The sequence below is a fragment of the Crocodylus siamensis genome, chromosome 3 (assembly GCF_052110815.1).
Source record: "Crocodylus siamensis isolate JL-2025a chromosome 3, ASM5211081v1, whole genome shotgun sequence".
Lineage (NCBI taxonomy): Eukaryota > Metazoa > Chordata > Crocodylia > Crocodylidae > Crocodylus > Crocodylus siamensis.
The window spans coordinates 180,885,243-180,903,544 of record NC_143397.1 but is presented as its reverse complement, the minus strand read 5'-3'; the positions used below and the strand labels follow the sequence as shown (position 1 = coordinate 180,903,544).

The window sequence follows — 18,302 nt, the reverse complement described above, 5'->3', positions numbered from 1 at the left end:
AGGAAGACTGAGATGGCTGTCATCCCTACCCCTTGCTGGTGATTGGCTGAGAGGGCTGCCAGTCATGTGGTCCAGCTCCTCTTTACCAATCAGCAGTGAGAGGTGGGGCTAATGATGGCCAACCCTCTCAGTAAATCAGTGGTGAGGGGCAGGGCTATATAACAGATGAGCCATATGAGGGGTAGGGCCTCTGGCCACTGGGCCCCTCTGCCAATTACAGGTGTTGGGGTGGGAGTGTGGGGCAGCCCTGATAAGCCCTTGAAAATGGTGGCTGACCCCATGTTCTGCCCACAATCAGCCGGTAGGTAGACCTCTATATATTAAAGGCTACTGCGAGTTGTATGATGACAGCTGCATAAATGTTTTATTTCGGTGTCAATTATGTATATAAAAATATAATATATCACTATAAATAGGCTTTAATATATCACTAAAGCTCTGTACCAAGAGACACAGCAGGGAAGCTTTACATCCTGGGCAGCAGTGGTGTACAGGTTAGCTGCCAGCTGAGGTAATAGCTATTTTTGCTTCCCTCAACTCCCCCTTAAAGATGGCACCCCAGTCAGCCAGTCCCAGTTATGCTACTTCTATATCTTATTCTAAGACTTCAGAAGATTGTGGGGACCTGATCAAAAACATCCTACAGAAAACAAAAGTACCTTATTTACTAGAATATAAGAAAGACCCACTTCCAAATTAGATTTTATACATAGAAAATTTATAAATTTGTTATAATTTTCCAGGTGTAGAATCTAATTGTGGGAATATTGCCCTGAATTTGCCTCCTTCCTACTGCTACAGCAGAGTAAATCAGTCTGGGAGATCAGATTTACCATTTAGTTCATTGGGCTGGGTCCTAGCAGAGTCAACAGCATTTTAAGCCATGGTGACTGCACAGCTCCGCACTGTTCAGTATGTGTGTGTACTCTAGATACCTCTGACAAAGGATCCATGTGTGCTAATTAGCCCCCCACTTATTGCTGAAACTAGGTGTTTTTGTCACAAATCCTGGAATCCTCCAAAACTTTATGTACAGATGAGACACGGGGCATCTTGGTCCAGCATCACCTCCTAGATGGTGGGGCCACAGTAATCATGTGACAGACTGAGAGAAGGGCTGACAGAGGGATTCTGGTGAACTGTTTGGGGTCCCAATTGGTGATGTTTGCCAGTCATTTAAGGCTGGTGAAGAAACCGGAATAATTGGAAATGGGAAAGAAAAGTGCCAGCCCAGCTGTGGGAGTGAAGAGGAAGTTGAAATCTATGCAGCATAGTGGCTCACCATGTCTTGAAATTGAATTGTTGCTGAGAGGGACTGTGCTTAATGAGCACTACTGTGTATTTTCTTCAGATGGGTTGCATTAACCTATCCTGTGGTAGGTTATCATCAGCATGCTTGTCCAGTATGCCATGTGTTTTATAGTTGCATGCAGTGTTGGCTGCATATAATCAACTTCCTAGTTGGTTTCCATTACTGAGCATGTGCTGTTTTTGGCAGCAGTTTAATGATAAGCCAGGGTATTTAAGGTGGTTTCTTTGTATGCAAATGTAAGATGAGGGGCTTCCCCCCCATGGTGATTGGTGAAAAAAATCCTTGTTTTGTATTTGAGTAAGTATGGTAGCACTTGACGTGGTTTTGTCACAGGTGCTGCTTGAGCCTTTGCTAGGCATATATGTCTGGCGGGGGAGAAGGAAAAGAACAGGATTGGTCAATTTTTTATGAAGGAACATTTTGCTATCACTTAGGTAGTTTCATGGGAAGCATAATTTTTATGAGAATAAAAATTTCAGTAAATTATTTTTACGAACAAATTGGGGGAACATCCTGTTTTGGTTAACTACTGACCAACAATTAACAGTGTAGTAATTATTGTTTACAGTAAAGGGTGAAAGTTAACATTTTAGCAGCAACTGCTATATTCAGTTTTGTAGTGGAGAAAGAAAGTCTGCATCTAGATATTGACTGTCTTGGTTATTTTCAGATGGCTGTACGGTAAACACGTTTGCGTGTTCTATGCATTTTGTGCTGTATTGTTTGGAATCTGCAGTATGTCAACGCTGTTGTTATTGAGTATCGTGTGCTGCCTCAAAATCTGTTTCCCAGCTTATGGTAAGTTAATTTAATTTTCCCTCAGATTGTTAAATATCTTTCACTGCAACAGAGACTACCCACATTATCCTAATAGCCTAATAGTGATTGGCCCAAACTACTTATATTTATGTTTTATCCCCAGTAATTGAATTGAGTGCTAGGTAAATCTAGTTTATTACTTTAGAGCCATATTAAGCCCAGGTAGAAGACTGAGAAGAGAACTGAGAGGAAATAACTTTAGGTCAAAAGCAAAACTGGCCTCAGATGATTTTATATTTGGGGCTTGCTAGTACCTTGGGTATCAGAGCATATTGTGTTTTTTACTACTTATCTTTAATTTCATGTGACTGGCACTTTGCTACCTCTGATTTTCTGTAAATGACAGGAATGCATGCTGTATTTTTATGGTGGTTCCACTGTTCTTACTTTATTACCTTATTTTTCAGATAAGAGACAAGGCAGATAATATTGAAAAATATGTGGGGCATTTCAGCCTTACTACTAAAGAATAGCTTTGAAATTCTAATATCTCATTGCTACAGAGCAACAGCATAGGTCAAATTGAGTCCCTTTAATTAGGGCTGTAAAGATTGTGTGTTAATAGGAATTCACCATGGGCCCATACTGTCCCAGCTGTTAATTTGTTAAATTTGCTTCTGTGCTACAATTTCACTTGATAATTTAAACCAGAGGATGGCTAGCATTTTGAAAAATCAATCTAAGAGGAAGACATAGGGTATGGACAGGTGTTCATCTGTAGCAACACAAATGAAAAAAGATACAGAGCATAACAGGTGTTCCAGCCCCGTGGCTGGCGAGCTACAGAGGTGCCTCAGAAGCTGGAGAGCTGCTGCTTGGTCCCCCAGTCCTTAGGGGAGCCCAAACACTGACAGCCTGCCTTCTCCCCTGCTGGGGAAGTGGGCAGACTGTTTTTGATCAGCTGGCAGCTGCTGAAAAGCATCAGCTGCCAGAAACAGCCATCTACCACTTGTGGGGATGGTAGGAATGAGGAGAACTGGCCTCTTTGTCCCCACCACCCTTGATAGTGCTACTGCCAGCTGGGGCTGTGGTGGTAGGAATTCCTACACACTGTAGTGCTCTTCCTTTCCACTCCTCTGCCCACAGCCTGCCTGCTCTGCTCTAGAGATGATCAGCAGGGCTAGGTGGCCCAGGCCTCTACTACAGCCAGTTGAGCTGCAGCTCTCCTGTCTGCAGCCTCACAGCTGCTGCAGCCAGCTCTTTCTGTGGCTCTTGAAGTGAGAGTGGCAGTAGTAGGGTCCCAGCAGAGCAGGTTATCAAGAAGCCAGCTACTTTGCCTTCCTCTCCCCTGCTCCCTACCCCACCCCTGAGCCTTGAAGGGGGCAGAGGAGTGTGGGGGAAGGAAAACAGGAGGATGTGGGATGCAGATGGTCCTAGAGACTCCTGTTGTGCTATGTGTGTCTGCACAGGCATTAAATGTACTGCTACACAGTGTAGCTCTACCAAGAAGTTTGTTTTTGTAAGCAGTAATTTTTGTGGCACTGCAAATAGCTTGAATGGCTATAGGCTTATTTTTTATAGTGCTACAGAAGGGTGTATTTAGTGATACAAATGTAATGACTATCCATGGATGTAGTTAACATTTATAAAATATTTTGTAAAGCACTGCTTTATCCTCTATTAGGATATCACTGTTGTTCAAACAGTTCAAAAGTGGCAAATATAAACATGTAGATCTGGATTGTGACCCCAGTGTAATAGTGCTCAATGCTACACAAGTGGGACAAAGTGTTTAGTTCAGTCTATCTAGGTGGCAACCTCTCTTTGCTTCGGAATGAGGATGACTGCTCTATAGATCCATTGGTGTTACATAGGTGTAGATTATACTAGAAAGAATTGACTGTGTAATATTCTAATATAGGCCCAGGTCCTTTGCTTTGCTGAGGAATATCAAGCACAAGTTGGGAAAAGGGACCTTTTCTGAGGTCTGAAGATGACATAAAGCTCATTTCTGCACTCCGCTAATCATGTTACTTTGTTCTGGTCTGATTCCCTAGTATAACTTAGGATGGGAGAAAAGTACACATTTTCACTTTAATGAAATGTTTGATTTCTCCAAGAGCTGTTAGAACTGAGAAAGTCCTAGATAGCATGAAATTCATTGCTTTTTACCACAATATCTATTTCATGGTCTGTGCCTGGAGTTTTGGCACAGAATGCTTCCTGATGCAGAATGCAGGGAAAAATGCAAAGCCATGTCTTGGATCATTACACTTCACTTTGCTCTTGAGTTTCACCACACATCATGTCTTTCTTTAGCTACTTCCTTTCTTTAGCTACTTTCCACCGTGGAGTGAGCCCCATCTGTTAAATATACTTACTGTCCTCTTCCATTCCACACCTAATTTGTCCAAAGCCATGATTATACTGTTGACAGTGCCCTCTCCTGTAGTTTTCTTTCATTAGTACTAACTCTTCAAACTCCTCTGTAACATGCATGCCATTACTGACACCCCAGACAAACACAGCAAACTGAGATGTTACTCACATCTGTGTTTTCAGGTCCTTTGCAGTAAGTACTGCAGCCTAGCCAGTCCTTACCCAGTCTATACTTGTTCAGGCACAAAAAACAGGTGCACACTGTAGGTGATATATTTGGCCCAGACTTAGGTCAACTAGAGAACATTATAGTCTGATTTAGGGCCTTGCTGCACATTAGGGCTGTTCAAAATTTCGGTGGTCGTTTCATTTAGTTTCAGATTCAGATGTTTTGGCGGCTGAAGCACCAAATCCAAAACGAAATGCAAAGCTCCGAATCAGCTGTGAAATGAAACAGATGCATCCCAAATGTTTTGTAAATGTTTCATAAATGTTTCAGACTGTTTCAGATGTTTCAGAAGTGGGCTTGCAGGGAAAGAGAAACTAAGAAAAGGGTGGGGGGAAGGACTGCTCTGCTATTGACATGTGTAGCTGGCCAGTGACAGCAGTCTGTCCCTGAGGTCCCTTCCAATTCCAGTGCTCTGGGGAAGGGACAGAGGAGCACCATAAAAGGCTATTTGTGAACTGCTGTCTGCCATTTTGCAGCTGCGTCTATGTCTATGTAGCAGCAGCCAAGAGCAGCTTGCATCTTGGTAGTGCCTTCCTACCAAGTTGTAGCCAAACCTTTCCTATTTACCCTTGCCTACCCTCCCTGTTGTTATCCCTTGCAACTCTTTCTTCTCCAAAAAATCTGTTCTTCTTATTCCCCCACCCCCCCCCAAAAAAAAAGAAAGCAGTGCTTTGCCTGGCAGTGTCTCATCACAAGTTCCCCCTCCCCCAAACTTAGATGCACTCACTTTCTCAGCACTAGCAGGCATGAGGCTTCTGGTGGTAGTGGCAGCAAGGAGGTGGGACCAGTGCCTGCATCTCTACCACCTCCAATAACAACAGCTGTAATAACCACCAGCATGACAAGCAGCACCACTATGACAATCTCCTCCACCCCCATTTCAGTTCTCAGCCTGAGCCTTCCAGTGCCAGAGGAGGTGCTGGATCTGGAAGCAGGGGACCTGAGTGCCCCAGCAAAAGAAATTATGGGGACCAAGAAGGAATCTGAGTTTGTGCTCCACTCCTCTCCAAGTTCCCCTAGAGCCAGGTCTCCTTCCTTGGAAGGCAGTTTGGAGGAGGTTGACGTTGAGGTTGTGGAGGCAAGTGGCTCAGCTGAGTCTGCTCCTCCTGTTGTTGTGCCTGTGCCTGCTGAGAAGGGGGATCAGGCAGGATCCATGCTTGCACCCCAGAAGCGAGGGGGTAGTGTGGTGTTGGATCATTTTGAGGTGGTAGATGATCCCACATATGCTATCTGCCTGCACTGCCAATGTAAGATCAGCTGGGGCATGGAGGTGACACACTTCAGCACCATGGGGATGCTGATGCATCTCAGGAGGCACCACCCCCTTCCCTTTGCACTTTGTCAGCCTGGCACCGGTGGAAGCATACCAATAAGAAGTCCCCCTCTCACTCCAAACCATCCCTCCCCAAGAAGTCAAGGCAGGCCACCCTGAAACAGTGGGGCAAAGGTGGACAGAAAAGGGGGCACGTTGCAAAGGTTAGTGAGATCACCCAGAGCATCAGGGAGATACTCTGGATGGCTAGCCCTCCCCCTTGCTGAGCGGCTGGAGTTCAGACAGCTTATGATCCTCATGGTTGCATCCTACCAAGTGCCTGCACACACCACCAGTGATAGGATGGTGCCATCTCTGTATGAAGCATGCAGGGAGTACTTGAGGGAGGAGTTGTGCAAGGCAGGTCTGCAGGTGACCTTGCATTTCACCTCAGACACCTGGAGCATCCGGGGTGGATATCATGCCTATCTCTCTCTCTCACAGGGCACTTGTGCCATCAGTGGGTTCTCTTTCAAGTTGAGATGGTGGATGAGTCCCACACAGCAATGGAGATCATGGTGGCCATGAACTGCATGGTGCACCGGGGGCTCATTGAGTAGGGTTCATGGTCACTGACAATGAGGCCAATATCATCAAGGTGGTACGTGATGCCAACTTTGTTGGCATCCACTGTGTGGCACACAAGTTCCATCTCATAGTTGGGATGCCTTGGAGGGGGACAGGGCTGCTAGTGATGGCACCATCACAACTGGACAGCTCATTTCGAAATGCAAGAAGGTGGTGGGCTACTTCCACTGGAGCATCGAAGGGGGCAAGATGCTGCAGGATGAACAGGCAGAGCTGAGTGTTCTGCAGCACAAAATCATGCAGGATGTGGAGACTCCATGGAACTACACATACCTGATGCTGGAAAGGCTGGTGGAGCAACAGCAGGCCCTCGTGAGATGGCCTTGCTCAGGGAGATTGGGATCAGTGGCCCCCTGAACAGAGATGAGTGGGATGTCATCTCCCAGATCTTGGTGGTCCTCAAGCCATTCCTTGAGGCCACTGAGACTGACAGCGCTGACGATGCCCTCCTTACCCAGGTTATCCCTGTAGTGAGGAACTTGAAAACCAAGTGGAGAATTTCCAGGGGATGGAGGTTCCTGCATAGGGTAAGCCACAGTCACCAGACATGCAGGCACTGGTGAAGTGGCTGAGGGAAGGCATGAAGAAACAGCTGGATCCATTGTGGTACAGTACGGTCCACCTGCTGGCGGTCTTGTGTAACCCAAGGGTAAAGAGGAGCGTATATGGCAGCAGAACCCCAGATCAGTGGATGGAGGTGCTGTGAACAGAGTCTGGGAGGCAGAGGGGCACAGGTGGGGGGATGTGGAAGAGGGGGATCCAGTTTCCCGTGCCAGTACTCCCAACAGCAGCCAGTCTCCTCCACAACAGCCGCTACCAATGTGGGCCAAGAGTATGGCTTCAATGGTGGGGTCCAGAGGCACCAGACCCCAGCCTTGGGCAGGTAGTGTGGAGGTGGAGCTACTAGACTGCGACCCCTTGGCCTATTGGGCAACCCACAGCCAGATGTGGCAGGATCTGGCCATGGTTGCCTGGGAACACCTGCCATATCCACCAATCAGTGTTCCAAGTGAGAGGGTGTTCAGCCTCACTGGGGATGTTGTGACACCCCAGCATACCTCCTTGGTTTGGTGGAGCAGCTAGTGTTCCTCAAGGTGAACATCCTGCTTCTGGGGTTCCTTGACCTCCACATGCAGATGGAGTGAGTGCCATTCTGTCCGCACCTATTTCCTTTTTTAATTTTTTTGAAACTATTTAATGCTCTGCTCTCAGAGTTGGAGGTGGCACTCACTGCATCACCAGCCAGCAGTAGAAGAACATGTCTCTGCTGAGCTCCTGTTCCAGGATGAATTTGGAGGTATAGCCTGGGATTATGGAGAAGGAGAAGGCACCAGGTCCTGGGCATTACCTAAACCTGCACCCTACCAGAGTTGGGAGGCCTGGTGCGACTGCCGGTGGTGCAACAGCCCCTAAGAAATGCCAGGACTGAGGACCTCCCTGGTGAAAGGTGGGTAGGGGCACCTTATAACCTCCAGCCACCGCATGCATGCACTAGGGAAATCCCAGACCTGCAAGATCTTTGAGAGGCCTGAGCCTTGCTCATTGCAGTGAAGTTGTAAGGCAGCAGGTGAGATTAGCTGCCTGCTGTGCCATCTGCAAGGCATGGGCTTTCGGGTTTAAAACCCTTAATCAGACTGAAGAAGCATCTGCAGTTGCTGTGTGCACTCCTCTTGGATGGAGTCATAGATTCATAGATATCAGTGCCAGAAGGGACCTCAGTGGATTATCCAGGTGTGACCCCCTGCCCTGTGCAAGAAAGAGTGCTGAGGTCGGATGACTCCAGCTAGGTGCTTGTCCAGTCTCCTCTTGAAGACCCCCAGGGTAGGGGAGAGCGCCACTTCCCTTGGAAGCCCATTCCAGATTCTGGCAACCCTTACTATGAAGTTCTTTCTAATGTCCAACCTAAATCTGCTGTCTGTCAATTTGTGGCCATTGTTCCTAGTTACTCCAGGGGGTGCCCTAGTAAATAAAGCATCTCCTATTCCCTGCTGTCCCCCTTGATGAATTTATAGGCAGCCATAAGATCACCTCTGAGCCTTCTCTTGTGAAGGCTGAAGAGATCTAGGTCCCTCAGTGTCTCTTTATAGAGCCTTGCCTGCAGGCCCCTGACCATATGAGTGGCCCCCCTCTGAACCCTCAAGAATCTCTGCATCCCTCTTGAAGTGCGACGCCCAAAACTGGACACAGTACTTCAACTGCGGCCTGACAACGGCAGCATAGAGGGGAAGCATCACCTCCCAGGACCTATTCATCATGCATTTGCTAATGCATGATAAAGTGTGGTTAATCTTGTTGACCGCTTCATTACATTGACGACTCATGTTCATCTTGGAGTCAGCTATGATTCCAAGCACTTTTCACTTGTCTTTATTGAACTGCATCCTATTTTGTTCTGCTTATTTTTCCAACCTGTCCAGATCCACCTGGATCTATTCCCTACCCTCTGGTGTGTTAATTTGCCCCATAATTTGGTATCATCTGTGAACTTGGACAGGGTGCTCTTGTCCAAGTCACATTGAATGGAAGGAATAGGAAAGAAGTGAGAGGTTGGCATACAATGTAGGCAAGAAAGCCAGTCAGTAAAAATGTAAATTGAGGCATCGGGGGTGAGAGACAGGCTGGGAGGCGGAGTGGGGGGGAGGTGAAAGGGGGACGAAGCAGGTAAAACTGGAGAAGTACCTGCTGCTACCTGGGGAGTCAGATGTCAGGCAGGTTGTAGTGTGTCATAAATCCAATGTCTATATTGAGTCCGTGAGTTTCTGTATCTAGGAGGTTGATGAAGTGAAGTTCATAGGCTTGTCTGTGAAATGTGGTTTGTATATTGCCTTTGAGGATCAGGACTGAGAGACTGGAGACAGAGTGGTTTTCTTATGAGAAATGTGCTCCCACAGGTAGTTTAGTATTCTTGTCTGTAATAGATTCTGGTGTGCAGTTTGTGGAGGTATTGGAGATATGTTGGCAGGTTTTGCATTTCTTGTCATGGCATGGTCTGGATCCATTCAGTGTGTTTTGGGCTGTAGGAAGTTGGCTTCTGGTGATGAGGTTAGTGAGGTTCAGTGCTTGTTTGAATTTACAAACCACTTTTCACAGATGGGCCTATGAACTTCCCCATTATAGCCTATGGCCAAAACACTGAAACCGCATCAAAATTCCAAAACAGTTTTGAAACAATTTCTGCCTAAACGAAACGGGACAGCGATCCAAAACACTGAAATGAATCACTGTCCCTCTGAAATCCTGAATCCAAACTGAAACGAAACACAGCCATTTTGCACAGCCCTGTGAAACGTTGAAATGAAACACTGTCCCTCCAAAATACTGAATCCGAAACCAAAACAAAACACAGCTGTTTTGCACAGTGCTATTGCACATTACTTTTAGGTGGTTCTTGGCGCTCCTAACCCCTGGATTGTCTAGACATTTACACCTGAAACTAGTTTTAAGCACACTTTAGGCAGCTTAAAGTTATACCACTCCAGGGCAGGTTTAGCTCTATCCATGTTATCAGCTTATGTTCCATGAATGTGTGGTCACTTTGCACAGATGAGTCACCCATGTTGCAGTCCTCCAGCATCCAGGATGTAGGCTTCCCTCTTCTGCCCTTTTATTCCCTGTGAACAAGCTTTCCACTCTGAACTGTGCTGCCAATCCAATTCCTCCCTCACCACGCTTCCCCAAATTCCTTTTCCTTTCCACTTCCCATTTTATTACCCAACCCCATCCCAGTTCTGGGCGCCACACTTCAAGAAGGATGTGGAGAACCTGGAGAGGGTCCAGAGGAGGCCACTTGTATGGTTGAGGGGCTCTGTGCCCAGCCCTGTGAGGAGAGGCCCTTACAGTAACAAGGCCCTTACAGGAGCTAAGGAGAGTGAGGCCACCTTTAACTCTTATTTAGTGTTACACTTACAGAGGATACTGAGAATCCCAAGAAGAAATTTCAGCAAAAGAAATCTGCTGTATGTTTGATGCCTCTGATTTACAAGAACAATATTTTCACTGTTGGCAAAAATATCTTCAGTGTAGGGGTGCCTCATGTTAGTGTCTCATAGTAGCATAAGAGAAATTCCCTTTGATTGAAATCAGAAATATTATCTATATTTTTGCATGTCAAGGGCATTTGCCTGTACAGGATTGTTTATGTATAATTCTTTAGTTTCCAGTTTGTTTTCAGTCTCCTTGAACTTCCTGGCACTGCCCCTTTTGTCAAGAAACCTTCCCTTTCCATCTTCTCTGGCAAGAAGCTAGGGAAATACATGCTTTGGCAGGGGGGTGTCTTTAAAAAACTGAAATGTCTCTCATGTAACCAACCTGCTTGTAGTTATGTTGAGCATGAAATATTTTAAATGGGTTTTTGTGGTAACTTTTAATTGGAAAAGCAAGCCAGTGGTTACTATTGTAGCACCTTTGAGCCTAAGTCATTGACTAACGATCCACTGTGCCAGGTGAGTCTAAGCACGGAACAGAAAATATAGTTTCTACCCCAGAGGAGCTTACAGTCAAAGTTTTTTTTTTTTTTTTAAGTCAAAAGATGGGTGAATACAGACAGCAAAGCATCACAAAGAGACAATGGGAGAGTCATAATTAGTATGATAGGTTTTGGTTTCAGTATGTCAGTTAATTGCTGTCCAGCCTTTTTTGTTAGAATTACAGGGATATTGGTTCAAGGGAGGAGAATAAAGTCTTGAGAGGACGTCTTCATACATCATAGGAAATTGCCCTTATTTGCCTCTATACATTAAAAGGGGCCTCTATCACTGGACCTTGGCTTGTATGGTTAGCAGTCACTATATTGCTATGCACAGTTCTTCACTAATTCTTTCTTATCTTCCAGGGAACAGATTCAGGCGAGACCATGGTCGAATCTTGATAATCTGTGCTTGGACCTACGCAGCAATATTTGCCTTTTCACCTCTAGCTCACTGGGGAGAGTATGGAGAAGAACCGTATGGTACCGCTTGTTGCATTGACTGGCATTCAGCTAATGTCAGTGTGGTGGCAATGTCTTACACTGTAGCTCTCTTTGTCTTCTGCTTTATCCTCCCATGTGGGGTAATTGTCACATCCTACACCCTTATTTTAATAACTGTGAAAGAATCCAGAAAAGCAGTGGAACAGCATATCTCAGGTACCACCAGGATGAGCAACATGCAGGCTATTACAATCAAGGTATTTTTAAATGTATGTTTTTCTTTTCAGGCCAGATTCTATGTATATAGGCAGTGCTCTTTTAGAGTTCTAGGGGACCCTGAGAGAAGAGTAAGAACGGATAACTAAATTTCGGATTTTTTAGACCAGAGTGCAATATTCCCTTGTACAGCTTCACTTCATACAGTGAACTGTTCCTGCAAAACCCTTGGGGGATAGCTGAGGTTTCTGTAGTCTCTTCTGTAGGCTATGCTAAAAGTAGCATGTCAGAATGTCTTAGTAGTTCTGATAGGACTGGTCTCATAGACATTTCAGGGTTTTTTTTTTATGTTTTGAATATTTAGTAAAAGATTTTGGAAGATTGTAAAAGAAAAATTATGCAGACTGCAATAAAATTTTGAAATGTGAAATTGAAAAAGCTGCATCACATATCCTGAATAAGTTTATACCTCATTTATGTAGCTGCCAGGTTTTGGAACCGTCTTCTTAAGTGTTTATATCTGAATTGTATTTTGACCTTTCATGGGTGTGTCTACAAAAGACGTTTACTGTGCAGTTGACTAACTGCGCAGTAAATGTCTCAGCATCTACATGTGCACCCTTATTAGGACATATGAAACTAATAAACTTCTCTGTAGGGCAGTACTTGTAAATACAGGTACTACTCTGTTGCAGAGGTTGTGTTTTTTTTATACACAACAGTGCACATGTAGATGCTGACTAGCTGGCTGGGGCATGAAGGTGCTTCAGTGCAGGGGCTGCCTGCCAGCTAACCCTGCACTGAAGTACCCTTGTGCTCCAGCCAGCCTCTCCACAGCACATTGAGCCTGGTTGGTGCAACCCTGGGATGGCAGGCTGACCCCCTGCTAGTCAGGGCTTCTCTGACTGGGCTCCGCATGCTGTGCGTGAATAAACTCTGGAGCTAATTGCTCTGGAGTTATGTGTTCCCAGGCACATGTTCAAATGGCACTCGGGAGCAATAAACTCTGAAGCAATAATCATGCATACTAATTACATGTGTAGATGTGCTCCACGTGTGTAGCTTTTTCTTAACGCTCCCAGAATCACCTGTCTTTTTCTTGGAGTCTGCCATCTCACAGCTCACTCCAATCCCCACCTCTGTATTTGCTTCCAGTATTTTGGATCTCACTCTTGATCTTTCTATTTTTGGAAAATTTGAAACACAAAATATGTTATTGTCTTAGTAACATAAACTTTTATGTAAGTTTGTTTCATATAGGAAAAAGAGATGGGTCATTTTATATTGAAGGGGCATTATAATAATATCTCACAGAAATGTCTTAGCAAATAGTTTCATGTGATGTTTGCAGTATTGTTTGGCAAACGCATAGAAGCATTATCTAGATCAAAAAGAAAGGAAATATAAAAATTGATTCCAGCAAAAAGTGAGAATTAGTTAAATGATGTGACCTAGATCTCATGCCTATAAATCAGTATGGGAGAGAACAGATTGTTTTAACTGAGGGTAGCCTGAACATCAGCATAAACAAGTGATCTGATATGAATGTTCATACAGCTTCAGTATGCTGAGAGGACAGAAGCTTAAACAGTTTATCTCTCTATGGTAGACCCCACTCCTTTCTCAGTCAAAATTTGGTCCATCTGACATCTCCTTTTGCTCAAACTCAATATGGCTAAAACAGCTCTTAATCTCCCCTGGATGCTCTCTCCATTACCTTTCTTCCTAATCACTGTGGAACAGTGCCAGCCTCCTACCTTTTGTAACCCGTGCATTATCTTAACCTTGAGCATTTCTTTTGGTTCTCTCATCAAGTTTTCTAAGAGTTGCTGAGTCTTTCTGTTTAATCTCAACTTCTGCACATATCAAATATATAGCCTCTCCTATCCACCCCCATATTGCCAAAACTCACATGCAGGCTTCCAGCATCTTGCATCTCAATTATAGCAACAGCCTTTCCTCGGGCCTTCAGTCTTGTCCCACCCATACCCATTCAGAATTCTTTACAAATCCTTTTTCTAGCTCATTGCACAAATTCTCTCATCCCTTTTTGCAGCCCCCGCCCAGCTTTGTCTCCATTACATCAAACATGTAATACACCTTTATTTTAAAGCCCCTCATTGCCCATACCTAACCAACTTGTTGTCTCTCTTCCTTTTTCTGAGTAGCATAATTCCTGCTTTCATTAAATTTTTAATCTGGGATCTTCATACTTTCTCTAGGCAGTTGCTTGTTATAAACTTCTGCAAAGGTATAACTCATTATGGCTAAATACAGACATGGAATTTCTCTGGGACAAAGCCTTTTCTCTTGGGATCCTACAGACATATAATCCCATTGTCCTATTTTAAGTACCTGTGAAGTATCCAAGGGCCTTGGCACAATTTACCTTAAAAGCATCACAAAGGCATTTAAAACAAGAGCCTTATCCTCTCAACCAATGTTTCTCAACCTTTTTTATACCAGACTCATTTGTAAATTAGCCAGTCCTGACCCAGTGCCTTTCACTCCTGACCCACTGTCCTCTGCCCCCAGCCCCACAGTGTATGGGGTAGGTGGGATGTGTGGGACAGAGGGGCCCCTAAGCAGCCCCTTGCAGGCAGGAACTCTGCCAGTCTTCATGGGGAAACCTACTGTTTCCCATGTTCTTCTCCTTTAAAGGAGAATCCATTTTTAAAGTTTGTTTGTGACTCTCGTATGTTTTTGCAACCCGCTTTTGGGTTGCAACCCACAGGTTGAGAAACGCTGCTCTATAGGGCTATGCGAGGCTTTGAACAGAGCTTCAGATCTGGAGAAGCTTTGGATGCTTCAGGGTCTGAAGCAGCAAATCCAGGGTGAAGTGCTGCCTCGTTCGGCTTCCCGAAGCGCTTTGGAGCCTCCTCAGAGCCGCCTCGGAGATCCTGCCATAGGGCGTAATGGGGGAAACAATAAAATAGCTATAACTTTGTTGTTTTTTGTCCAATGTGGATGAAATTGTCTGGGATGGTAGACTCTGCAGAGAGGATGAATCCTGCCAAGTTTCAAGAAGATCCGTGCAGACATTTGGGGGGAACTGTACCCCAAATTCTTGCAAGAAAGACTCCTGTCATGTCTGTGTGTTACACTGGGGGTGAGAGGGGGAAGGGGTGTCAGAACTGCAGTGGTGGTAGCTCTTACTGAGGCCACAAAGCCTGTCAAGTTTCAAGAAGATCAGTGCAAGGGTTTGGGAGGAACTGCCCCTCAAGCTGTGGACAAGCAGAACTCATGCCATGGATGCTGTGGGACTGACTCTGTCGGTCTTGGGGCGGGGAGGGGAGACACCTGGCTGCTAAGCTGCTGTGTTCCCAGTTACCAGTCAATCAGTCATGATTTCCTTGGGGACCAGCTCAATACACAGGACTTAGCTACTACCTAATGACTTAACGAGCATCAATTAGCACCTACAAAACCAGGCTAAGGAGAGGAAAGAATCAATACAGACAATCAACTGCTCCAGGACAGACACAGTCTTGGCATGAGTTTTGCCTGTCAGCAGCTAGGGGTGCAGGGCCCTGGAACTCCCCTGCACCAATCTCCTCAACAGCTGGCAGGCATCACAGCAGGGGCTACCATCCCTGCAGCTGTCACTCCACTGTGCCTTAACACATGCAGGGTCACCCATGGCACCAGTTTTGCTTGTCTGCAGCTTGGGGTGCAGTTTCCCCCAAACCCCTGCACTGATCTCCTTGAAACCTGGCAAGCTTTGTAGACTCAGTAAGAGCTACCATCCCTGCAGTTTTCAGCCCCCTGTGGTGTAACACACAGCCATGACATGAGTTTGGCTTTCAAGAATTTGGGGTGCAGTTCCTCCTAACTCCTGCACTGATCTTCTTGAAACTTGGCAGGCTTCATGCTCCTAGCAAAGGCTATGATCCCTGCAAGTTTCATTCAAATCATATAAAAAACAACAAAGTTATAGATTTTCCATTGATTCCCCATTATACCCTATGGCTGGATCTCTGAGGCAGCTGCAAAGCTTCGGAGCTGCTTCAGCCGGATTGAGGTGGAAACCTGGTCCGGAGCTCCAGGTTGGATCGTGGCCATCTGAAGCAGCCGGATCCGAAGCCAGATTGGATCGCTGCCAACTCGCACAGGCCTACTGCTCTAAACATTTTGAAGATGAGCCATTGAAAAGAAGGTTTATCTTGGAAACAGTTCATTCATGCCGTTCCAGGGTATTGTTTGAATGGCCACGGGAGATAAACCACTTTATTTTCTTTCCTTCAGTGTCCCAGGATGCATAACTCTTAGCCCCTCTTCCCCTCCCTACTCTCCAAATCTCTCATGGTTCCCCAACCCTTCTCACTTATATCAACTTCTCTGAGTTGCAGAGAGACCATGGAGCTGGGAAAGCCTGCTTCCCCCAGATAGATGCCTGATCTGACTGTGGGAAGCCCAAGGAGCCCCTGGGAGCCCCAGGAGTGCTCTGGCCCATGCTCTAAGTAAAGAGTGGCCTTATCAGTTTCAGCCCTAGCAGAGAGCTCCAGAGAAGCCGCTTCCTGGGGTTCTCTGTACTCGGGCCGACTCTGATGCATCTGTTGGGTATTGAGAGTAGCTTATCAGCTGTGGGACCCTGGAGCTAGGGACAGCATGCACTCCCAGCCCCAGGGTCTCACCACTTAGGCCAGGACAACTCTCCACTCCCAGCCAGCACAACCCCTGCTGCCCCTAACTCTACTCTCCCCTCCAACCCAATTCCAATTCATTGAGACAGATTCAAGATTTTAGTCCTTTAATTTTTTGTTAATCTTTTCTTCACGTCTTTCTCTTTATTCCCCCCATTTCTCCTTCCCACCTCACTTCAAACAGTTTGTCAAAAATTTCTCCCCTCCCACTCTAGCTAGGTTCCTGCTGGATGTGGAGAGAGGGAAGACCCAATGCTGGTTTCTCTGCCTTCCAGCTACATGCCACCCTGAAACAACATGAAGCCTTCACTTTTAGTCTTCTCTAAAAATGCTGTCATTTTATGACATCACAACATTCCACAGATTTTTTACATTATACAGGTAATCTGTGCCAAAACTCTAATATAATACTTTTCCCCACAACAGTCGCAGCTAATTTGAGTTAATTCAGGGACAGACCAGGTTGGTAAAAGGCTGTGTTGGTCCGAGGTTTTGATTTGATCAACTGGAATTAACTCGGATGCAATGTCTGGTTTACCCTAGCTTCTTTTAAATTCCTTCTTAAGACTCTTCGGTTGTGATTCATGTAGAAAATTTGATGGTAGCTTGGATGCTATCATGCTGATAGGAACTTCCCGTGTCCTGACCAGTATTGTTTGTTTGTGCTCCATCTTTTTTCTCTTGTGTGTATCCTCGGATTGCAAGCTCTTCAAGGCAGGGATAGTTTCTTTATACTGTATTTCTAGAGCCTTTGCGTGACAGGGTCCCTGTTCTGTGTCTGAGCTTTACTACTACATGTCACTTATTTCTAGTGCCTATCTCATGTTGGAGCTTCCCTAGACAATTGACCTTCTACCTCCCTCAAGTTCTGGATGTTCCTCTGTTTCTCTTCACTGGCATTTCCTCCCACTCTGCTTCCCGAGGTCAGTCTGGAGATCTGGCAGACTTCGTATCAGGCCTATGGGGCCTGCTGTTCTATGGCTGAATCCATGTGGTGGAAGCCAACATAGAACAACCAAACACCAAGAACTGAGCAGAGATCTGGATGCTGACCTTGTGTTTGGAAGTCCTTAATTATGTTAAGCTGCTTTTAAAACACATCCTGGTTCTTTCTAGAAACTGAATGGTCCAAACCACTATGGGTGCCTACTTGACCTTAAGTATGAGGAGAACAAGTATCTACTTAATCAACTTATACAACCTTTTTACAAGAATATGCAAGGACTTCATTTAAAGTATCTGAGTCTTATGAGCAGGGATCCTGGTTTTCACTGGTTTTTTAAAAATCCACACTTTTTGGTTTAAAAAAAAAAGTAACCCCAAATGCATATTTTTCTGTGATTAAATGAAACGCCATGCATACATATATATAAGTGGAGTTTCATTTTACGTAAACCGTTTGTGCACACATGCACAGAACAATAGATTCAGCAGAGAACATGCTTCTCATATGAAAGTACCATACAGGCTCTGATCCAGGGTAGTCCCTCCACCCACCGCTGTGCCATCCTTCCTCCTGTTTTCCCATCAAATTTAATAGAAATAAGATCATTTCCTGAAATGGAAATCATGATGCATGCGCCAGTGCAAACATGGATGAACATTGTGGCTGGCTTCAGGCCTCACTGTTAGAGGGGTAAGAATAAAATGAGAAACATAATAGAAATAAAATTGCATGAATGACATTCTCCCAAGATGACAATATGTTGATAAAAGCTCACAAAGCCAATTTGTGAGCTCTGCTGGGCACAGATAGCTAGAGTTGAAAGGGAACTGGCACCACTCTGGGTTGGGTTTGGTTTGGTTTAGTTTGAGCAAATATTCAACTTCAATTGAGTCATTTTGAAAGGCTGCAGAGAGTTCAATGCCATTTGGAGCTCTGTTACTTTTGCTTAGACAGTTCAGTTTCTAAATGTCACTCTTATTGGTAGGAAGTGTAATAAGCAAATGAAGAG

General features: G+C 45.2%; 1 protein-coding gene across 1 annotated transcript in view; it reads left to right on the top strand.

Moving 5' to 3' along the window:
- LOC149869186 (opsin-5-like) overlaps positions 1 to 18,302 on the top strand; it is a 115,852-nt gene that overhangs the window by 72,783 nt on the left and 24,767 nt on the right. The window contains exons 4-5 of the mRNA XM_090037315.1: positions 1,983 to 2,110; positions 11,411 to 11,745. Of these exons, the coding sequence (XP_089893441.1) occupies positions 1,983 to 2,110; positions 11,411 to 11,745 (463 nt within the window). The remainder of the gene's footprint in view (positions 1 to 1,982; positions 2,111 to 11,410; positions 11,746 to 18,302) is intronic.